General features: G+C 37.9%; 1 protein-coding gene across 2 annotated transcripts in view; it reads left to right on the forward strand.

Moving 5' to 3' along the window:
• The window catches only part of LOC115224753 (inactive tyrosine-protein kinase transmembrane receptor ROR1), a 62,715-nt gene that overhangs the window by 18,938 nt on the left and 17,703 nt on the right, over window positions 1-26,074 (forward strand). For both annotated transcript variants that reach the window (XM_029795645.2, XM_029795646.2), the window contains exons 4-10: window positions 5,838-5,942; window positions 9,737-9,914; window positions 12,556-12,662; window positions 14,156-14,191; window positions 17,380-17,434; window positions 22,537-22,655; window positions 25,169-25,378. In XM_029795645.2, the coding sequence (XP_029651505.1) occupies window positions 5,838-5,942; window positions 9,737-9,914; window positions 12,556-12,662; window positions 14,156-14,191; window positions 17,380-17,434; window positions 22,537-22,655; window positions 25,169-25,378 (810 nt within the window). The remainder of the gene's footprint in view (window positions 1-5,837; window positions 5,943-9,736; window positions 9,915-12,555; window positions 12,663-14,155; window positions 14,192-17,379; window positions 17,435-22,536; window positions 22,656-25,168; window positions 25,379-26,074) is intronic.

The raw sequence follows: 26,074 nt of genomic DNA on the forward strand, positions 1-26,074 counted from the left end.
ATACATAGGTTTATTAGTGCACGGTTCCGCTGGTGGGAGAGCCAACGAAACAATAAGCCCTGCATCCAGTGAGAGATAAATATCCCTTCTTAACTACAACATTTGAAGGCAAGTCAATATAAGTTTCATGCTCAGATAAGCATGTCTTGTACTATCCCGCAATCGTTCCTGCTTTTATTGGCTTTTCACAAAATCTCATAGACAGAATCTGGTAGACAAAATCTGGTAGACAGAAACTGAAAGAAGCCCGTCGTATATATGTATATATATGTATGTGTATACGTTTGTGTATCTGTATTTGTCCCAACATCGCTAGACAACCGATGCTGGTGTGTTTACATCCCCATAACTTAGCGGTTTGGCAAAAAGACACTGATAGAATAAGTACTAGGCTTACAAAGAATAAGTACTGGTGTCAAGGTGCTCCAGCATGGCCACAGTCAAATGACTGAAACGAATAAAATAGTATAGGTGCAGGTGTTGCTGTGTGGTAAAAAGCTTGCTTCCCAACAACATGGTTCTGGGTTCAGTCCCACAGCATTGCACCTTGGCTAGTGTCTTCTGTTATAACCTCGGGTCAACCAAAGCCTTGTAAGTTGATTTAGTAGACAAAAACTGAAAGAAGCCCATCATGTGTGTGTGTGTGTGTGTGTGTGTGTCTTTGTGTGTGTCCCACTATCACTGAACAACTGATGTTGGAGTGCTTATATCCCCATAACTTAGCAGTTCAGCGAAAGAGCCCGTTAGAATAAGTACTAGGCTTTATATGTTCTGAGTTCAAATTCCGCCGAGGTCGACTTTACCTTTCATCCTCTCGGGGTCGATAAATAAAGTACCAGTTTCAGACTGGGTTGATGTAATCGACTTAACCCCTTTGTCTGTCCTTGTTTGTCCCCTCTTTGTTTAGCCCCTGGTGGGTAGTAAAGAAATATAAAAGTCCTAGGGGTCAATTTGTTCAACTAAAACCCTTCAAGGTGGTGCCCCAGCCTGGCCACAGTCAAATAACAGAAACAAGTCACAGATAAAGCTAATACACAAAATATGAGAACACATGTGTGGTGCAATTCTCCTGATACAGGAGACCTTCCAATGAGGACCAGTCTAGGAACCCCACGCAACCAGAATTATGCTGACCTCTGAAGGCACATGCACCCCTATTCAACTATTGTTCCCCAATCTTCAGGCACATGATTTGGGTAGGATCACACACCCAAACCATTTTTTATTGGAGAACAATAGTTGAGTAGGGGGCATGCCCCTTCAGAGGTCAGTATAATTCTGGTTGCGTGGGGTTCCTAGACCGGTCCTCATTGGAAGGTCTCCTGTATCAGGAGAATTGCACCACACATGTGTTAGTTAAAGCGGAACTTAAAAAAAAAAAAATTGATAGGCGCAGGAGTGGCTGTGTGGTAAGTAGCTTGCTAACCAACCACATGGTTCCGGGTTCGGTCCCACTGCGTGGCATCTTGGGCAAGTGTCTTCTGCTATAGCTGGTGTGTTTATGTCCCCGTCACTTAGCGGTTCGACAAAAGAGACCAATAGAATAAGTACTGGGCTTACAAAGAATAAGTCCCGGGGTCGATTTGCTCGACTAAAGGTGGTGCTCCAGCATGGCCGCAGTCAAATGACTGAAACAAGTAAAAGAGTAAAAGAGGAGCTTGACCAAAGAAGACAAAGGTGTCATTCCTGCCAGTTCCTTCCTTCCAGCCTCATCCACAGCCCAACCCTCAATTTGCTGCAGCCATTAAACAGGGGTACACTGCGCCTGCCTTGCCTTAATAATAATAATAATAATATAATAATAACAAGTGAAACAGAAACCCCCTGATGGTGTTCATCTTTCTTCTTCTGCCCCCATCTCCACCCCACCCCATCCCCGCTCTGACCCCCCCCCCCTCCCACATGTACAGTAGGGACAAACAGCGGCAGTGGTATAATCTTGGAAACACCACATGTCTTTTGGGTAAATGGGGTGGAGGTGCTAGGGTGTAGTTGTTGTTGTTGTTGTCTTGATAATTCTAGAATTTATTTGGTGTTTCAGCAATTAAAGATTGTACCACTCACTATTCTGAGAGACAGAAGAGGCAGAGAGAAGCGGGGGGGGGGGGGGGCATGAGCGGGGGGTGGGGTGGCGGGGTGGAGAGCAGATTTAACCATTGTAAGGTGATTTATTGCAGCCTTTTATTCTAATCTAGATTATTACCATAACAGTAACAACAAGAACAACAACAACAACAACGTGGGCCTCTCTGTTCCTCAGCACTACCACCACCACCACCACAACTATCGCTACTACCACCAACACCACCACAACTATCGCTACTACCACCAACACCACCACAACTATCGCTACTACCACCACCACCACCACAACTATCGCTACTACCACCACCACCACCACTATCGCTACTACCACAACTATCGCTACTACCACCACCACCGCAACTATCGCTACTACCACCACCACCATCACAGTGACTCTACCCCCCCCCACCTTTCTTCCCATTGCCTTTCTACTGCTTCTCAGCACACACACACACACACACACACAACTGCCTCCCTCCTGCTCCACCACCACCACCACCACCACCGCCACCACCACCACCATCACCACCAGTATATTTTAGATAAACCATTTTTCTAGGGAAGCAAAACAAAAACAAAAGCTTGGAAGGTAGTGGAGGGGAGGGGGGTAAAGCCACCCCCCACCCCCACCCCGGGATGGGGAGAAGGGAGTTCAGGTGGAATAATACAGGATAATAAAATATAAATATTTGAGGGGAGGGGCAGATAAAAAAAGGCGCGGGGTGGGGTGGGATTCTTTCTATCTTTTTACTTTCTGTTTTTCCTATCTATTTTTTTTTCTTCATGCCTCTTCTGTCTCCTTTGCTTACCTTCTTCATCTCCTCCATTTCCTCCTCACCTGCTCTGTCATCTTTTTTTCTTCTCCCTTTCCTTCCCCTCCTCCTCCTCATCATCATTTTCTCCTTTTCTTTCTTTCTTCTCATTCTCTTTTTTCTTTTCTCATTCATTTTCATCTCCTCCTCCTACTACTACTCCCCCTCGTTCCATTCCCCTTCTAAATACTACTCCCCCTCATCCTCTTCCTCTTCTAACTACTACTCCCCCTCATCCTCTTCCTCTTCTAATTACTACTCCCCCTCATCCTCTTCCTCTTCTAATTACTACTCCCCCTCATCCACTTCCTCTTCTAACTACTACTCCCCCTCGTTATCTTCCACTACTACTCACTCTCGGTCTCTTCGTCTTCTAACTACTACTCCCCCTCATCCTCTTCGTCTTCTAACTACTACTCCCCCTCATCCTTGTCGTCTCAACTACTACTCCCCCTCATCCTCTTCGTCTTCTAACTACTACTCCCCCTCATCCTCTTCGTCTTCTAACTACTACTCCCCCTCATCCTCTTCGTCTTCTAACTACTACTCCCCCTCATCCTCTTCGTCTTCTAACTACTCCTCTTCCTCCTCGTTATCTTCCTCTCCCCCCCCCCCGTATGACTGCTTCCTCTTCACTTTCTTCCTCTTCACATCATCACCATCATCATCATTCCCATTGTTTGCATCAAGATGGTGTGTAGTACTTCCTCCATTTTCCCTTTTGTTTTTTTTGTATATGTTCCTATGTTTTTATGATTTTTTTTTGTTTTATTTATTGCGCCACCAATTTCCTGTGACATAGCTGTAAATCACCACCACCACCACCATCGCAACCACGCCCCTCCCCTGCCCTGTGTCTTCACCTAATATGTGTGTCATTAGATATGGCTTGAGGGAGGGATGTTGTCCATTACACACACACATATATATACATATATATATATATATATATATATGCACATAGAAAAGTGTGTGAGTGAGTGTATATGATGTATGTGTGTATGGCATTACAGACCATCAATCATATGGATGTGTAGACATCTGGTCACAAAGAGATGCAGGCGGACAAACAGACAGATTACATGGAAGTTACCTGGCGGCTCTTTTTATAGATGCAGACAAACATGCACACACACAGAATCATATAATGTGTTTGTATATATATATATATATATATGTATATGTATATATATATATATATATGGTATATATATATGTATATGTATATATATATATATATTGTATATATATATATATATATGTATATATATATGTATATATATATAATTATGTATATATATATGTATATATATATATATATATGTATATATATATATATAGTATATATATATATATATGTATATATATATATATGTATATATATATATGTATATATATATATATATGTATATATATATATGTATATGTATATATATATGTATATGTATATATATGTATATGTATATATATATATATATGTATATATATATATATATATATATAAAGGATAAGATCGATATTTAAATACCAATCTTATTAGGTGGCCGGCATGGGAATAAAAAAGCCTCAAAGGTAATAATTATAATTAAAATTATAATTTAGGGTTATCTAAGAGATACCATCATGCTGGAAATAGCAGCCAAAACCTGGCTCTGAAACCACATTAAATGTTCATACAGCACCAGGAGAGAGAAGACAAAGAGACAAAATATACTAGCAAAAAAAAAAAAATTACTGGACAATTCTGGAATCCGAGATCTGGAATTGTCCAGTATTTTTTTTTTTTTTGCTAGTTTATTTTGTCTCTTTGTCTTCTCTCTCCTCGTGCTGTATGAACATTTAATGTGGTTTTAGAGTCAGGTTTTGGCTGCTATTTCCAGCATGGTGGTATCTCTTTCCTGCCCGACCAGGCTCCTTGTCCTAGCCAAACACTTGGACAGTGCCGAGTGGAGCCGTTTTAACACAAATCTAAAGGTATCCTCTGGGAAGGAGTTCGTTATCCTGCACAGATCGGTTTCCCATATGACCTCCGCAGCCACCTGCAAAAGCCACTCAGGGTCCTCCGTGGGAAACCAACTTCTTATTTCTTTATTGCCCACAAGGGGCTACACACAGAGGGGACACACAAGGACAGACAAATGGATTAAGTCGATTAGATCGATCCCAGTGCGTAACTGGTACTTTATTTATCGACCCCGAAAGGATGAAAGGCAAAGTCGACCTTGGCGGAATTTGAACTCAGAACGTAACGGCAGAAGAAATACAGCTAAGCATTTCGCCCGGCGTGCTAACGTTTCTGCCAGCTCGCCGCCCTCTTACCACATAGTCACATCTGTACCCTATTATCATCATCATGATGTTTATATCCATTCTCCATGCTGGCATGGGTTGGATGGGTTGACAGGGGCTGGGCCATCCAGAGAACTGCACCAGGCTCCAGTTGTCTATTCTGGTATGGTTTTTATAGCTGGATGCCCTTCTTAATACCAACCACTTTACAGTGTACTGGGTGCTTCTTACATGGCACTAATACAGGTGCTTTTACATGAAAATTGGCAGGGATACTAAATGCATGGTGAGGATGAGACCCCCGATGGTTAAGATTTGCAAGCTATAAAGATGTGGTTGCTATGGCAAAAAGAGTGATTTTTTTATCGATTCAAGGGGGCCCAGAACACCTCTAGGTTTGTGCAATTGGCTTTTAATGCCCAGCAGCATGCACTGAAGGCTGTTGTGCTTAATAAACATACATTTTGTCACAATGATTTTTCATTGTGAAAAAACGAGTGCTTTTTGCCCTCATTTTCTTTTTAATTTTTAATAAAATTTTCGTTTTTTTTTTTTTTAAATTCCTCATCTTTAAAATGTGGCCCAAGTAGACCTGAATGAAATTGGGTTATTATACTAGTATTTATATAAATCCTTTTTGTTTCTTCACAGGTGACCATAACTTCTGCCGTAACCCAGGCAACGAAGAAGACAGGCCTTGGTGTTTTACAACCAATGAAAATGTCAGGAAGGAAATCTGTGACATACGTAACTGTGGTATGTATCCAAGACTTTAATTCCTTTATTCTTCAGCTAGAGAGAACAGTTAAATTCCAAACCACTATTTAGGGATAAAATTTTGAAGGGAATGAAAAATAATATGGTAAATGATTTTATTTCTCATTCCCTTTGAAATTTTATCCCTAATAGTGGTTTGGAATTTAACTGTTCTCTCTAGCGTGCAAGGAATCCTGTGATGGATGCCTCTTATGTGTTTAAATGTGCACTGTATTATATATATATATATATATATATATATATACTAGCAGCATAGCCCGGCGTTGCCCGGGTATGTAAGAGCCCCTAGTAGGCAAAGACTAATCCCAATCTAGTCCTTTCCCTCTAGGGCGAACGAGGCGCAGTGTAGTAGTTGCATGGTATGCAATGTCTTCTCTTCACTCCCAAATAACTATCAAACAGCTATCGATAATTCAACCAACCATTCCTACCAGGAAGAAATTACATTCGAGACTTTACCCCCAATACCGCCACTTCTGCTAATAGCTGCTGCAGCCGCAAGTTATTCGAATACTTTTTTTGTTTACACTTTCTTTATAACTACCACCCCAAACGTTTTACTTAAATTTTTGACGTACCCTAAGGGTCCTCGGACGCTACTTGCAAACTCTTGGTTTATTATATAAACGCTTTTGTCGTGTACACCAAAAAAACCTTTTCCATTCGTTTGTTCAGTTTGGTCACTTTTGACTTTTTCGTTGTTGTCACTCACATTGCTGCCCGCTTTTTTGCCGTTTTTGTACATTTTTATACATTTTGGGATACTTACCCCACGTGTTCCGAGAGTTAAAAAGGTCGAGTTGTGTACTCTAGACAGTTTGTAGAAAATGTGTTGCATATAAAAAGCTTAGATTCTCGACCCATGTCGAATTTATCGATTTTTTTTCAGAACTGGGGGAACTTTTCAAAATTTTCGCTGCGTTAGTTTTGAATTATGACATGGGCTATGTGTGTGTCAAGTTTCATCAGAATCGGTTGAAAGCCGTGGTCAGGGTGAGGGTACAACCTAACAGACACACAGACAGACAAACTGCCGTTTATATTTATATATATAATAGTATATTACTCTATCTTTGGCATTTGATTACTATTTTCTGCACCTTGTTTTGCACCTGTATGCTTACTTGTGTGTGTGTGTATGTATATAGGTATGTGTATATATATATATATATATATTTCTTTACTACCCACAAGGGGCTAAACACAGAGGGGACAAACAAGGACAGACAAAGGGATTAAGTCGACTACATCGACCCCAGTGCGTAACTGGTACTTAATTTATCGGCCCCGAAAGGATGAAAGGCAAAGTCGGCCTCGGCGGAATTTGAACTCGGAACGTAACGACAGACGTTATATATATATATATATGTAAATCAGATATATATATATATATATGTAAATCAGATATTTAATAAATGAGCAGAATTGATCGTGTGTGTGTGTGTGTTAATTATATTGGCATAATGACTCTCTCTGGGCACAACAAAATTTGTTTCAACACACAATTCACATAAAGAATCTTGCAAACCAGATACAAAAACGAAATTATACATACATACATACACATATATATATATATTATATATATATATACATATATATATGTATATATATATATATATATATAGATATATATATATATTATATATATATATGTATATGTGTCTATGTGTATGTCTATATGTTTATAGACATACATATGTCTATGTATGTCTGTATATTTATAGACACACATACGGCATTAGGTGATTGCATGATTGTATGAAGGCTAGTCATGTGAATTGCTTACGTGGTTAGGTCAGATTTTAAGAGCCATGTGAATTGAAGTCTCTGTCTCTCTCTCTCTCTCTCTCTCTCTCTCTCTCTCTCTCTCTCTCTCTCTCTCTCTCTCTCTCTCTCTCTCTCTCTCTCTCTCTCTCTCTCTCTCTCTCTCTCTCTCTCTCTCTCTCTCTCTCCTCTCACACACTCACATACACACACAGAGTCTTGTAATATTACTAGAACCATGCCGAAAGGTAATAAACTATCAATCTACAGAAAACAGAGAAATTCCAGTCGAAAGTTCTTCGAAAGTTGGATTATTAATCAAACTTGGTAGAGTGGAATGTTTGTCGCTAATTAGTCTCGTTGGGGAACTTAACTCTAACGAGATCAAAGGCGTTGCATGTATGTTAAAATTTACTTGAGGAAAAAGAAAAAAAAAAAAAGCCTATCAGTTAACTTTTGAGAAATCATAATGGTTGCTTTGTCATTAAGATTTGGAATTGTTCCAATTCCGATGGTGCTGTGAAAAGTCATGGTCTACTGACCACAACTTTTCAGCTTAGCCACCGCAAAGTACAGTGTGCTTGCATAATGAGCATCATCATCATCGTCATCATCATTATTGTCGTTATCATCATGAACCACGATATGGCAAGTGATTACTGTATATACACACACACACACGGTTTGACTGGGCTGGTATACTGGAAGGCTGTACCAGACCCCAGTCTGATTTGGTATGGTTTTCTACAAATGGATCCCCTTCCTAATGCCAACCACTCTGTGAGTGTAATGGGCACTCTTATGTACCACTGGCATGACACTGGTAAATATATATATATATATATATATATATATATACTAGCAGTATCACCCGGCGTTGCTCGGGTTTGTAAGGGAAATAACTATAAAGCATTTTTAGAGAGTTATAGCCAAAAAAATAGCAAAAAAATGGAAAAAAAATGATGGTAAATTTTTTTTTTGAGAGTTAAAAAGGTCAAGTTGCGTCCCCTAGACAGTCTGTGGTTTGTGTTTCTGATTCTTGACCCCATGTGGAATTTTCGATTTTTTTCAGAACTGGGGGAACTTTTCAAAATTTTTGCTGCGTTAGTTTTGAATTATGACATTGGGCTATGTGTGTGTCAAGTTTCATCAGAATCGGTTGAAAGCCGTGGCCAGGGTGAGGGTACAACCTAACAGACACACAGACACGCACACAGACAAACTGCCGTTTATATATAGAGAGATATAAACACACACACATATACATATATACACACACACACATATATACACATATACACATACACACACACACACATATATATATATATATATATATATATATAAGTGCACAAAAATATACACATATATATACACACACACATATATATACACATACACACATATAAACACATATATATATATACACACACATATATACATATATACAACAGGCTTCTTTCAGTTTCCATCTCCTATATCTGCTTACAAGGTTTTAGTCAGGCCAAGGCTATATTAGAAGATACTTGCCCAAGGTTCCACTTAATGGGACTGAGCCCAGAACATGTTGTTAGGGCGCAAACTTACCACACAGCCACACCTAATATTCTGATATCAATTCAAAATTTTAGCAAGGGACACAATAAGAATAAGTGGAATACTTACATATACCCATAGGAAAAGCAGATGCAAAGTCGTGAGTACATTTAAGTACCCCAAATATATCCAAACAGAAATTCCGTAGCAAGCCTCAACACACGTGAGTTTCCTCACGAACTACACGTGTGTTGAGGCTTGCTACAAAATTTCTGTTTAGATATATTTGAGGAACTTAAATGTACCACGACTTTGCATCTGCTTTTCCTATGGGTATATGTAAGTATTTCACTTATTCTTATTGTGTCCCTCGCTGGCGCAGGTAAAAAAAAAAAAATACAATTTTCACCTGTAGCTTCTTATGGTTCGTTATTTCTCACTTTCTTTGATTTTTTTTTGTTTTTTAACAGATGGTTTTGTTGAGGTCAACGAACCCATGAAGAATGTCACAGCTTACAAAAAAGATACTGTTCGTCTGGAATGCGAGATCACAGGCAAACCGGTTCCGAAATATAACTGGACAAAAGATGACAAACCCTTACCACACGATCCAAGGTACCGAGTTCGGGAAACTTACTACGGTTCCAGGTAAGACTCATTCTCCTCATTAGAGTTATTTGCATATCTGATTTTCCATGCTGGTATGAGTTGATAGGATTGGAGCTGGCAGACACGTTAGTGCGCCAGGCGAAATGCTTAGCGGTATTTCGTCTGCCGTTATGTTGTGAGTTCAAATTCCACCGAGGTCGACTTTGCCTTTCATCCTTTCGGGGTCGATTAAATAAGTACCAGTTACGCACTGGGGTCGATATAATCGACTGAATCCCTTTGTCTGTCCTTGTTTGTCCCCTCTGTGTTTAGTCCCTTGTGGGTAGTAACGAAATATATATTTTAAAGGCGGCGAGCTGGCAGAAACGTTAGCACGCCAGGCGAAATGCTTAGCGGTATTTCGTCTGCTGTTACGTTGTGAGTTCAAATTCCACCAAGGTCGACTTTGCCTTTCATCCTTTCGGGGTCGATTAAATAAGTACCAGTTACGCACTGGGGTCGATGTAATCGACTTAATACCTATGTCTGTTCTTGTTTGTCCCCTCTATCTTTAGCCCCTTGTGGATAATAAAGAAATAGGTATGAGTTGATGGGATTTCCTCATTTCTTTTCTTGAAGGCAGTGTTTTGTGACCAGATGGCCCTCCTGATGCCAACCCTTTAAGTTGCATCTTATGACGTGTACACTAAAAAATAATAGGGTATCTAATCCTAGTTTATTTTTAAAATTTCAAAGTAATGATAATAAAGAAAAACAAAAAATAACAAATCAATTCTAAAAGTTTTACCAAAAAACCAACCATAAAGTTTTCTTTTTATAATAATCTACAAGGTGCCTGGCTCAGTGGTTAGAGCATCAGGCTTATACAATCGTGAGGTTGTGAGCTCGAATCCCAAACCGGGCTGCGTGTTGTGTTCTTGAGCAAGACACTTTATTTCATGTTGTTCCAGTTCACTCAGCTGTAGAAATGAGTTGTGATATCACAGGTGCCAAGCTGTATCGGCCCCTTTGCCTTTTCCTTGGATAACATCAGTGGCATGGAGAGGGGAGGCTGGCATGCATGGGTGACTGTTGGTCTTCCATAAACAACCTTGGCTAGACTTGTGCCTCAGAGGGAAACTTGCAAGTCATTTGTGACTAGTCATTTGTGACTGAAGGGGATCTCTACCCATTTATGACATGTAGGGATACACATTCATCATCATCATCATCATCGTCCCTGTCACTTAGCAGTCTGGCAAAAGAGACTGACTAAATTGGTACCAGACTTAAGGAAGAAAGCATAAGTACTAGGATTGATTTGTACACCTAAAACCCTTCGAAGGGGTGCTCCAACATGGCCACAGCCCGGTGACTGAAACAAGTGTGTGGCTTAGTGGATAGGGTGTTGGACTCACGATCGTAAGATTGTGGTTTCAATTCCTGGGCCAGGCAATGTGTTGTGTTCTTGAGCAAAGCACTTCACATTGCTCCAGTCCACTCAGCTGTAGAAATTAGCTTAGCCTGAAGTGGGGTGGGCTCCACCAGGCTTTCTTACCCTTGATATGCTGCATGGCTGCAGTGCCCTAACGACCCCCAAGGGGTTAAGGGACAGTAAAAAAAGTGTTTTAATCATTGTTGGGTACTCTCTTTTACTCTTTTTTTTACTCTTTTACTTGTTTCAGTCATTTGACTGCGGCCATGCTGGAGCACCGCCTTTAGTCGAGCAACTCGACCCCGGGACTTATTCTTTGTAAGCCCAGTACTTATTCTATCGGTCTCTTTTGCCGAACCGCTAAGTGACAGGGACGTAAACACACCAGCATCGGTTGTCAAGCAATGCTAGGGGGACAAACACAGACACACAAACATACACACACACACACACACATATATATATATATATATATATATATATATACGACAGGCTTCTTTCAGTTTCCGTCTACCAAATCCACTCACAAGGCATTGGTCGACCCGGGGCTATAGCAGAAGACACTCGCCCAAGATGCCACGCAGTGGGACTGAACCCGGAACCATGTGGTTGGTTAGCAAGCTACTTACCACACAGCCACTCCTGCTAACCACGCTGGATTTAATAACTGTCAAGTCTTGCACCATACATACATGCATACATACATACATGATTATGGCTGTCCACTTGTGGTCAAGGAAGGCCATTACTGACCTTTAGGAATATTGTGTACATTTCAAAAATACCCGATCCTTCCTTTATTTTTTCCTTCCATCGGTAGCAATGAAAGCACTGATGAACCCATTGTAGGTTTAACCCTTTAGTGTTCAGATTATTCTATCAAACATAATACCTATTGATTCCCATTGATTTGAATCAATCATGCATTATCTCATATCTTCAAGATCTTGATGGTGCAATTACTTAATGTAGAATAACATTGTAGGGTTGGTGTGAGGGCCTGGATCTGGTCAGTTTGAGCATAAAACAGATTAAATATTTTGGCCGGATATGGCCGGTTTAAATACTAAAGGGTTAATGGCTATCTAGCAATAACAAGGGCACTCAGAAATTCTGGGTTGGTGGCCAGCATGCTGGAAGACCACTGATATGTCTTTAGAAAAATGGTCACTCTGATATGAACATGCATACATCCAGATGTACACACACACACACACACACAAATGCACACACACTAATGGTCATTGTTTTCTTTTTATTCTCTAGGTTAAAAATTCTCGATGTAAGTCCAAAAGATTCGGGAACGTTCCTGTGTATCGCTTCCAACCGTTTTGGACAAAAAAACACCACTGGTAGACTTCGCGTCAAAGACGGTAAATATGCATTATTATTATTATTATTATTATTATTATTATTATTGGGAGTTTTTCATTGTTAAATATTTTTGTTGTTACACTATTTTTTACATGGATTTTTCAAACGGACAAAACCCTTTGTAACTTTTGTCCTGTGTTCTGTCCCTTTATGTTATAATTAATTTTTGTCAGCCCTTGTGGCCAATAAACGAATTAATTATTATTATTATTATTATTATTAGCATTCCAAGTGATATGCTTAACAGTGTTTCATCCGTCTCTACATTCTAAGTTCAAATTCCACTGAAGTCGGCTTACACTTTCATCCTTTTGGGATCGATGTAATCAAACTAGACCAAAGTTTCAGGCCTTGTGCCTCTAAGAGGAAGGATTAATATTATTATTATTATTATTATTATTATTATTATTATTATTATTATTATGGTGGTGGTGAGCTGGCAGAATCATTAACACGCCAAGCAAAATTCAAAACAGCATTTCGTTCGTCTTTACGTTCTGAGTTCAAATACCACCAAGGTCAACTTTGCCTTTCATCCTTCCGGGGTCAGTAAAATTAATACCAGTTGAACACTGGGGTCAATGTAATTGACTTACCACATCCCCCAAAATTGCAGGCCTTGTGCCAAAATTTGAAACCAAAATTATTATTATTATTATTATTATTTCTTCCACTTAAGACGATGAGCTGGCAGAGTCGTTAGCATGCCGGGCGAAATGCTTAGCAGTATTTTGTCTGTTGCCACGTTCTGAGTTCAAATTCCGCTGAAGTCGACTTTGCCTTTCTTTCTTTCAGAGTCAATAAATTAATACCAGTTGTGTACTGAAGTCGATGTAATCGACTAGTTCCTTCCATCAAAATTTCAAGGCCTTGTGCCTACAGTAGAAGGGATTATGCCTTTCACCTTATTATACTCTGAGCCTGAATTCCAATGAAGTTGACTTTGTCTTTCATCCTTTCAAATCTATAAAATAAGTACCCGTTGAGCACTAGAGTTGATATAATCAACCTGCCCCTCCCCTCAAATTTTATGGCCTTGTGCCAAATTTAGATAGAATTATTCAAAGACAATGGATTGGCATGTTTTAAATCTGTTTTAGTTTTGTACTCCACCCTCAATTAATATTCTATTCTTGTCAGGTTGTTGTTTCTGTTCTCCTACACACCCCTATAAGGGTTTCGGGTTTTATGCAACACCCGCTGTAATTTTACTTATGTGACACACCCCTATGAACATTTTGGTTCTCTTCCTTCCCTTTTCCCCCTCCTCACCAATTTATCTGTATTATTTGTATTGTTTTTATTTATGTACATTTTTATTTGTGCTACACTCATTACAAATGTTTGGCCTATTCTATGATAATTCTAAGCAAGCATTGCTATCATCATTATGATCATCATCGTCATCCTCATCATCATGATCGCCATCATCATCATCATCTGCATCATCATCATCATTATCATTACTAATTTCACATTTTTCACTTTCCAGAAATTTCTACCAAAAAGATGACCGATCGTATTCCAGGTAAGTAGTTTTTTCTTTGGAGCATAATTACTTAAAATTATTCTTTTAAAGAATTAGGGGAAATGTATTTAACCCTTTCATTACTGTATTTATTTTGAGATGCTTTGTATTTCTTTCAATTACTTTAAATATAACAAAGAATTTAGTAAAATAACTTAGTCATCATTGAGCTAGTGTTAGGAGCATAAATTGTGACTAAGGTTTAATGGAAGATTTTAATTGAAAACTTTTGAAAACAAGACATATGTAGTGAGAGCCAGAGCCGGTTTCAGCCGGGTTGGTAACGAAAGGGTTAACCCGTTAGCATTTAAACCGGCCATATCCGGCCAAAAGTAGTCTTCTTTGTTTTATGTTCAAACTGGTCAGATCTGGTCTCTCAGACCAACCCTACAATATCATTCTAAAAATTAACAGCTACCTCATCAAAATCTCATACCTACAACATTAATGCAGGATTAGTTCAAAACAATGTGGATAAAAAAGGATTAATTTTGGCAGAATAATGTGAACACTAAAGGGTTAGACATTCACTCCTTTCCTTTTTTTGTGTACATCTATGCATATATACATACGTATCCATACATACATATATACATACAGGCTGATTCAAAAGTCTCCATACATAGGAACGGTTTATTTTTTTTATAAGAAACAGTTTACAAGAACAGTTTTTTAATTTATTTAACAGGCTCTGTATGGTTACCATTGTTTTGAATACACCTTGCAATACATTTACCCCACTGTGAACAATAGTGCAGCTCCTCCACTCCTATTACATGAAACCCATAACTTCAAAATATGTTGTTCACAAGAACTCAGCTTTGTCACACAACATGAAAATTAACATACTAATAGCAGACCTAGTTAGAATAATGAACAATGTGTTCCCACTAAGTGAACCCTATGAAATGAAGAAACATATACAGTTCTCTGGATATGATCAGAAAGATAGGGTTCGTATATACAAGAGGGCTAGAAAGAAATTAGACAACATTGTACATAGTGATATCAGTGGTACCTGCCCTAGATATAGAAACAATGAATGGAATAGGATACGAAGAACTTGTGACAAAGTAAACAGGACGAACACGTGGTATAAAACCAACAAATATCAAGGAGTGATGTTTGTAGAGCCCATGGAGAACTAGCCCGTAGATTTAGAAAAGCTCTGAAGGAGACCAAACTCAACATTAAGATTGTTGAAAAGCCAAGGAACTCTGTCAGATCACAACTATGTAGGACATACCCATTTGAGAATACCATATGCACCAATGATAACTGCATGGTATGTAGGATTAGCCCTGGCATTAACTGTAGAACTCGAAATGTAGTTTACAGCATAAGATGCATAGAAGGTGCTTGTAAGAACATGAACATGATGTACATAGGGGAGACATCTAGGAGCATTGCGGAACGACTAAATGAACATCTGAGACAATAGGACGACAAAAAACAGTCCTCCATACTCTAACAACATGCCAAAGACCACCATGGAGGCAACTTGGGTTAACTTGACATCCGCATCTTATCCAAGCACCTAAAAGACCCAACACTCAGACAAATATGGGAGTACGTCCTTATAAATGAAACCTCCCCAATACTAAATAGGAAATATACATAGTAGATATAATACACAGGTAGAGTAGAATAGTTAGTGGACTGTTATGTAGATAGATGTGTGTGTGTGGAATTTTTTTTTTTTGTATGTAAGCATATGGATATGAAAATAAACAGATCAACATACAGACGGATAGGTACATAGGTTATAAGAACAGACAAGCACACGTATGCAAATGGAGACTGACAAACATAACCATATATACACACACACACACACACACATTTTACTCCACACAAGGACACATATGGAGACACAGATTTACATATATAGAGATGCACATCCATAAGAGAAAGCTTAAGGTAGCATAACAAACCGCCATATAATCAACAACCAATCATTAAAATAGATTTAAATACCTCTTATTGTGTATAAGTAGCATTACGGGCCTTGTGGCCCAGTGGAAAAGGGTGGTTGGTTACAAACAAGATAGTAGGGTAGATGGAGGTTTCAGTATCAGGTAGAGTTTAGTTTTATTTTTTTTTTCTGTAAATGGAGAAAGGGGGGAAAAAAACTGTACAAGAGCCACAGGGCAAAATTGAACCTTTGGCCAAAGGGTGTATGTATTGCTGTGTCCACGTCTTTACCCACAAGACCATTGAGACAACAGCTATGACTACTGTGAAAATAATATATTTAAACTTATAAAACTAACATAATTACTAACCAATCATTAAAATAGATTTAAGTATCTCATTCTTGGTGTAAGTAGTATTACTGGCCTTATGGGCCAGTGGATAAGGGGGGTGGCTTACAAACAAAACAGTGGGGTAGATGGATAGAGGGTTCAGTCCCAGGTAGGGATTGTGATATGATTTTATTTTATTTTTTCTGTAAGTGGAGATGGAAAAAAAAAACATTGACTACTTTTACAAAGATTGAACCTTTGTCAAAGAGGTTCATGCATTATTGTGTCCATGACTTTACCCACAAGACCATTGAGACAACAACTATAACTAGTGTGAAAATAATATATTTAAACCTATCGAAAGAAAAAAAAAAAAACAATCAGTATGGGCCAAGATTGATCCTTTGTCCAAGGGGTGTATGTGTTGCACAGTCCATGTCTTTACCCACAGGACCATTGAGACAACAGAACACACCATGCTACCTGATTCAGGAATTGATCTCTCAGCCTTAATGTTTACACAATGTAATAATGTTTTGTTTATTTTTATTTTTAAATGTTCATATATGCAATAACTAGTTTGAAAATGATGTATTTAATCCTATCAGACTAAGGGGGGAAAAAACACTGAATACTTTTACAATACAGGCCAAGATTGAACCTTTGTTAAAGGATTTATATATATTATATTTTGTGAAATTTGATTTAGTATTTCTAAATTGAATTTTTTCCCTGTAAGTTTGGAGTATTATTATTTTATATATATATTTATTATATTTTGTGAAATTTGATTTAGTATTTCTAAATTTAATTTTTCCCTGTAAGTTTGGAATATTATTATCATTTTATCTCTATATATAATATATATATATATAAGCATATATGTATGTGTGAGTGTGCATTTTTTATTCTATTTATTTATTTATTTATTTAACTTCACAGATTCCTCCGGAAGGCAGACACCTTCCACACCATTTGGTTCCAGTTCAGAAGAACAGTAAGTGCACTTGAGTTGCTTCTACTCCATTGAATCAACATCTTAGATTTGCATATTCCCTCTTCACACCCCCTACTTCCCACAACACTGAATGGATGAGGTTCAGACATAGTGAATAACTGTTATTGTTAAGCAGGGCCAGATTAAGACCCATCAAAGCCCTGAACACTTCACAGATTTTGGTGCACCCTTTAAAAGATTATGTAATTCAAAATATAAACAATAACAAACCATAAAATAAATTTTTATTTTTCAAAACGAAACAAAATAGTAAAAGGGAAAACAAAGATGTTTTTGTTACATGTTGTTATTGGTTTTGTTGAATAAAATTTGTTGAAAAAAAAAAAGCCGCAATAATTATGCACCAACCCAATATTATTTCAGCAAGTTTAAAGTGATTTCTTTATTGCAGTAAACCTTTTACCATTTATGTGGTCCCCCTCCTTCTCTTGATGCCCTAAACACGTGCTTATTTTGTTTAATCTAGTGTTGCCTGTAAGCAAAACTTTTCTAGCCATAAACATCTCACAATTGTAAGATAATGGTTTTGATCCTCAGATCAGGCGCTATGTTGTGTTCTTGAGCAAGACACTTCATTTCACGATGCCCCATTCCACTTAGTTACAAATGAGCTCAAACAGTATCTGGAGTTAACCTTGTGACAGACCGGTGTCCCATTCTGTAGGATTTCAGTCACTTATATCCCATGGGAGTGGAGACACGTGGCTTAGTGGTTAGGGTGTTGGACTCCTGATCATAAAATTGTGGTTTCCATTCCTGAACCAGGCTATGCCTTGTGTTGTTGAGTAAAACACATATCACATTACTCCAGTCCACTCAGCTGGTAAAAATGGGTAACCCTACAATTGACCAGGGTCCTGTCTAGGGAGGACTATATATATATATCATCATCATCATCATCGTTTAGCGTCCGTTTTCCATGCTAGCATGGGTTGGACGGTTCTACTGGGGTCTGTGAAGCCAGAAGGCTTCATCAGGCCCAGTCAAATCTGGCAGTGTTTCTACGGCTGGATGCCCTTCCTAACGCCAACCACTCCGTGAGTGTAGTGGGTGCTTTTTACGTGCCACCCATATATATATGTAAAAGTAAAAAAATATACAAACTGGGACAAGAACGTGAAACAATTAGAAGACGACACAAAAAGCACGGACGGGACATTCGAAGCCTTCAATCTTCAGTCAAGAACCGGATCATCTTCGCAATTTCGGCTGATTTATATACAGTGGGGAGAAATAAATATTCATACATGTCAAAATTCTTTATTTATCTAATTTGTAATGAACATAAATGGGATATACCAAAACTATATTTGCATAAACATGCATAAACTAAGAATATGCAAAAGAAACTAATAAATTATAGTAACTAAGGAATTTATATACAATCATAAATATTTAGGGGTGAAAAAAGTATTCGTACAGAACATAAATAACTGATAATTCTGATTTAATACTTCGTAGCATAACCATTATTCAGTTCCACTTCAACCAATCTCTTCTTGTAGTTCTTAAGCAATGACTCACATGTTTCTTTAGGAATTTTTTCCCATTCTTCTTGACAAATTTTCTTCAAATCTGGAATGCACGTTGGGGCTCTTGAATGAATTTTAATTTTCAAATAACGCCACAAATTTTCAATGGGGTTCAAGTCAGGTGACTGGTTTGGCCATTCTAATAATTTTATATTGTGATCGACAATCCATTTTTTTGGTAGACTTCGCCGTGTGCTTAGGGTCGTTATCCTGTTGTAAAACCCGAAGCTGGAGCTTTTCTACAGAGTCCCATAAATTATTGTTCAAAATATTTTGGTACATCTTACATTCATTCTACCATCTATCACATGTAAATTGCCAGTACCATTTGCAGAGAAACACCCACACACCATGATGTTGCCACCTCCAAACTTTATGGTAGGAATTGTGTTTTTTGACGAATAGGCAGTACCATCTTTCCTCCAAACGTGGCTATATGAATTTCTTCCAAACAATTCAATTTTCGACTCATCTGTCCATAGAACATTTTCCCAGAATGTATCAGGTTTAAATTTATATTCATAAACAAATTTTAAAAAGGGCATCTCTATGCCTTTTAGTCAACAGTGGAGTTTTTCTAAGAGAGTGTGACTTCAGTTCATTCCTATGAAGTTCATTGCTGATTGTTCGTAGTGTAACACTAGTCCCTGAAGCTAACAAATCTTCTTGCAACTCCTTTCTGGTGATCATTGCGGTTTTTTTCGATTCTTCACTTCATTTTTCTTAAAGATTTAGGGGAAATCTTGCATGGTGCACTGGATTTTATTCTGTTTTCAACAGTTCCCGATTTTTTATATCTTTGAATAAATGAAGATATGGTAGAAAATGGAATACAAAGGGTCTCTGATATTTTCCTGTAACTTTTACCTGCTTTCCACTGTTCAATAATTAATTTTTTCACTGTATTTGAGAGTTCTTTACTTTTCGTCATTATTATGATACTACTTTATGTTGTCTCAATGCTGAATGAAGAAGCTAGCGTTTTGACACTTAAAAATGACAACTGATAAGATTATTGGAACAAACGAGAAAGTTCTAGTAAAAAAAAATTATTTTAACAGTATTTTGTGGCATAGAAAATCATAAATTTATTCTGTATGAATACTTTTTTCACCCCTAAATATTTATAATTGAATATAAATTCCTTAGTTACTATAATTTATTAGTTTCTTTTCCATATTCTTAGTTTATGCATGTGTATGCAAATATAGTATTGGTATATCCCATTTATGTTCATTAGAAATTAAATAAATAAACAATTTTGACATGTACGAATATTTATTTCCCCCCACTGTATATATGTTCCTTTTTACATGTTTCAGTAATTTGACTGTGGTCATGCTGGAGCACTGCCTTTAGTCGAATGAATCAACTCCCAGGACTTATTCTTTGTAAGCCTAGTTCTTATTCTATCGGTCTCTTTTGCCGAACCACTAAGTTATGGGGATGTAAACACACCAACATTGGTTGTCAAGTGATGCCAGGGAGACAGACACAGACACACACATACATATATAAACACATATACAAATACGACGGGCTTCTTTCAGTTTCCATCAACCAAATTCACTCACAAGGCTTTGGTCAGCCCGAGGCTATGGTAGAGAAAATTTTCCCAAGGTGCCATGGAGTGGGACTGAACCCGGGACCATGTGGTTGAGAAGCAAGCTTCTTAACACACAGCCATGCCTGCACACCAGAAAAACCAAGAAACTGTCTCTATGCTCCAGAAGAGTTATGTGGACTAACCATACACCATGGAAACCAAGTAACTGGCTGTGTGAGTACTAGGGCCCATGATAGATAGTTCCTTTCTTAAAATGGCTCTGTGAGATTTGAGGGAGATTCAGCTGCTCTTTCTTTTAAGTTAAGCAACTATGTACAGCCACCCATTTGAGCCATTCTCATTGTTTCAATGAATACAAATCTTCATTTTATTTGTCCATTTCATTTTCATCTAATTTTTTTTACATTCAATCATTACCATCTTGTTATTACCTCATTATCATTTCATCATCTCATTATCATCTTATTATCACCTCATTATCATTTCATCATCTCATTATCATCTTATTATCACTTCATTATCATTTCATCATCTCATTATCATCTTATTATCACTTCATTATCATTTCATCATCTCATTATCATCTTATTATCACCTCATTATCATTTCATCATCTCATTATCATCTTATTATCACCTCATTATCATTTCATCATCTCATTATCATCTTATTATCACTTCATTATCATTTCATCATCTCATTATCATATTATTATCACTTCATTATCATTTCATCATCTCATTATCATCTTATTATCACTTCATTATCTCATTATCATCTTATTATCACTTCATTATCATTTCATCATCTCATTATCATCTTATTATCACTTCATTATCATTTCATCATCTCATTATCATCTTATCACATCATTATCATTTCACCATCTCATTATCATCTTATTATCACTCCATTATCATTTCATCATCTCATTATCATCTTATTATCACTTCATTATCATTTCATCATCTCATTATCATCTTATCACCTCATTATCATTTCACCATCTCATTATCATCTTATTATCACTTCATTATCATTTCATCATCTCATTATCATCTTATCACCTCATTATCATTTCACCATCTCATTATCATCTTATTATCATCTCATTATCATTTCATCATCATCTTATTATCACTTCATTATCATTTCATCATCTCATTATCATCTTATTATCACTTCATTATCATTCATCATCTCATTATCATTTCATCATCATCATCTCATTATCATCTTATTATCACTTCATTATCATTTCATCATCTCATATCATCTTATTATCATCTTATTATCACTTCATTATCTCATTATCATCTTATCACCTCATTATCATTCATCATCTCATTATCATCTCATTATCATTTCATCATCATCTTATTATCACTTCATTATCATTTCATCATCTCATTATCATCTTATCACCTCATTATCATTTCATCATCTCATTATCATCTTATTATCACTTCATTATCATTTCATCATCTCATTATCATCTTATTATCACTTCATTATCATTTCACCATCTCATTATCATCTTATTATCACTTCATTATCATTTCATCATCATCTTATTATCACCTCATTATCATTTCATCATCATCTTATTATCACTTCATTATCATTTCATCATCTCATTATCATCTTATCACCTCATTATCATTTCATCATCTCATTATCATCTTATTATCACTTCATTATCATTTCATCATCTCATTATCATCTTATCACCTCATTATCATTTCATCATCTCATTATCATCTTATTATCACTTCATTATCATTTCATCATCTCATTATCATCTTATTATCATCTCATTATCGCCTCATCTTTTTATCATTTCATCATCTTCTCATTATTTCATTATATTCACAATATTTCAATATCACCTCATCTAATCAACTTTTTCTTAATTGTTATCTCATCATCTCACAATCATCATCCTTTCATCTAATCTACCATTTCTCTCTTATTTTTCCCAGAAACAATCAAGGTTCTTGCTTTGATTACCATGGAACTCCGTGTGCAAAGTTTCTGGCCAATAAGAGCGTTTACGTAGCGAATAAGAACGGTCTGGTAGAAACTGAAAAAGTCTACACTGGTAAGTCCATTCAACAATCAGCACTTTCTCACCAATAATAATAATAATGATTTACAGAGATGTACTTGCATAGCAAGTGACCTGATCTGAGATCATATACTGGTATTTATAAACCATTTAAGAAACACACAAAAACCGTTAGATTCACTTCAACATTTAAATTTAATTTGCCAAAATTTCTTCATTGCTTTGAGACCACAACCTGTTCACTGACAAAATTCAGATGCAGCATAGAATTTTATCAGAGAAGAGGTTGAGGTCTCAAAGCAACGAAAATATTTTGGCAAATTAAATTTTAATGTTGAAGTGAATCTAACAGTTTTTGTGAGATTTTTCAAATGGCTTAGAAACACCTTCCACGCTGCAATAATAATGATTTCTTTTATATAATAATAATAATAATAATAATAATAATAATAATAGTAATAATGATAATAATAATCCTTTCTAATATAAACACAAGGCCTGGAATTTCAAGGGATGGGGTAAGTCGGTTACATCAACCCCAGTGTTTCACTGGTACTTTATTTATCAACCCTGAAAGGTTGAAAGGCAAAGTTGACTTCAGCGGAATCTGAACTCAGAACGTAGCAACTTAATTTATCAACTCCGAAAGGATGAAACTTGACTTAAGACAGCATTCACCCGGGGTGGGTTGAGCTGGCTTCATTCATCCTCAATGCTGCATCTCTCACAAACACCGACCAGGCCTGGCGATTTGAGGCTAACAACCGTTTGATCTCCAACCTCTCCTTATTCCATCAGCAAACGCCGTAGATATGGGGGCCTAGGTCGGGTTCCAGATCAGCCTTGACTGTCATCAGCCAGGTTTTTCGTTGTCCACTACATCGCTTTCACCAACCCTGAAGGAGAGCTGGGGCAATTGCCTCGTAGATGAATTCTCCTGGTTGACGACGGAGGGCATGACCGCGTGCTCTCCAACCACTCCTTATTCCAGCGGCGAACGCCGTAGATATGGGGGCCTAAGTTGGGTTTCAGATCAGCCTTGACCGTCATCAGCCACGTTTTTCGTTGTCCACCACATCGCATTTGCCAACCCTGAATTGCCTCGTAGATGAATTCTCCTTGTTGACGACGGAGGGCATGACCCAGCCAACGCAGATGTCTCATTAGGATGACTTGTCGGAGAGAGGTGATTCTGCACTGGAGTCACACCGAATTGTTGGAGACAAAGTGATGTCATTGGACACGAAGGATGCAGCGTAGACAGAGGTGATTAGACAGATCCTTCAAATATTCCTCATGAAAGGATGAAAGGCAAAGAGAAACTCAGCAGATTTGAACTCAGACAGACAAAATGCTGCTAAGCATTTTTCCCAGCATGCAAGCAATCCTGCCATCTAACCAATAGTTACTGGTTTGAGCACGAAGCTGGGTACTTTATTCTGGAATATGACAATTTGGCAAAGTTATTAGGACACAGATGATTTGGCATGTCTGACTGGACATTCAACCTGTTTCAAAGACGGTATGTTTTGACATCAGAAGCAAACACACACATATACACACATACCGTAAATCCTCGAGTATAATCCGCAGTTTTTCCCCCAAAATTTAAAGGTCAAAATCCCTAGTGCGTACTATATACGAGTTTAAAAATGAAAATTATTTTCTAAGCAATGTCCGAGTCTCTATTCGCTGTCCGGCAATGTTTATTCAGACGCATTTTGTGATGTCGGGCACGAAAATCCCTTAAGCTAAGCCTGAAAGCATTGAAGTCATAAAAGAATCATCCATAACTTGCAATAAGCAACATTTATTAAACGTTATTACTGTTATTTCTTTATTTTCTGCAAACAAAATGCATAAAAAAGCTACACATTTGCATTATGTTATATATACAATAATAATAAAGGATGTTACCGTATACATTTTTACAAACCAAGGACATTATATAGACCTCCTTGACTCAAGTTAGAGAAGGGATACGTATTATACACAAGGTTTAGGTTTTTCAGAAGTACAGCCACCTAAAAATTCCCTGCGTATTATACTCAAGGGTGGACTATACACAAGGATTTACAGTATATGACAGGCTTCTTAGTTTCCATCTACCAAATCCACTCGCAAGGCTTTGGTCAGTCCCACACTATAGCAGAGGTCACTTGTCCAAGGTACCACGCAGTGGGACTGAACCCGGAACCATGTGATTGAGAAGCAAACTTCTTATTTCTGTATTGCCCACAAGGGGCTAAACATAGAGGGGACAAACCAGGACAGACAAACAGGGATTAAGTTGATTACATCGACCCCAGTGCGTAACAGGTACTTAATTTATCGACCCTGAAAGGATGAAAGGCAAAGTCGACTTCGGCGGAATTTGAACTCAGAACGCAGTGGTAGACGAAATACCACAAAGCATTTCGCCCGGCATGCTAACGCTTCTGCCAGTTCGCCACCTTCTTGCTACATAATTATTCCTGCGCCTATTTATATTTATATTTTCTTTTTCAGACCTCCATTTATATATATTTCTTTATTGTTTCTTCCAGTCGCTGTAACTATGATTGGTCAGTCAACCGACTTATCCCCCAGGTGTCAGCAGTTTGCAATACTGTCATTGTGCTATCATGCTTTCCCATTGTGTGACGAAACCAGTGCCATACCAAAGCCCCGGCTCCTTTGCAAAGATGAATGCAAAATCTTAAGAGAAGACATTTGCAAAAACGAATACAAAATGGCTAAAGGTCATCCACTTATAGGTATAGTAGTCTTATCTTTTATCTTTTTTTATCTTTTACTTGTTTCAGTCATTTGACTGCGGCCATGCTGGAGCACCGCCTTTAGTCGAGCAAATCGACCCCGGGACTTATTCTTTGTAAGCCCAGTACTTATTCTATCGGTCTCTTTTGCCGAACCGCTAAGTGACGGGGACGTAAACACACCAGCATCGGTTGTCAAACGATGCTAGGGGGACAAACACAAACACACAAACATATACACACACACTTATATATATATATATACGACAAGCTTCTTTCAGTTTCCGTCTACCAAATCCACTCACAAGGCATTGGTCGGCCCGGGGCTATAGCAGAAGACACTTGCCCAAGATGCCACGCAGTGGGACTGAACCCGGTGGTTGGTTAGCAAGCTACTTACCACACAGCCACTCCTGCGCCTAGTCTTTATTTTTTTTACATGTTTTAGTCATTTGACTGCAACCATGGTGGAGGCACATGGCCAAGTGGTTAGAGCAGCGGACTCGCGGTCGAGGGATCGCGGGTTCGTATCTCAGACCGGGCGATGTGTGTGTTTATGAGCGAAACACCTAAGCTCCATGCGACTCTGGCAGAAGGTAATGGCGCAACACGTCTGCTGACTCTTTCGCCTTCCTCCTGCATCTTGCAGCTCACCTGCGATGGACCGGCGTCCCGTCCAGGTGGGGAACCTATACG

Source organism: Octopus sinensis, linkage group LG26 (assembly GCF_006345805.1).
Source record: "Octopus sinensis linkage group LG26, ASM634580v1, whole genome shotgun sequence".
NCBI lineage: Eukaryota > Metazoa > Mollusca > Cephalopoda > Octopoda > Octopodidae > Octopus > Octopus sinensis.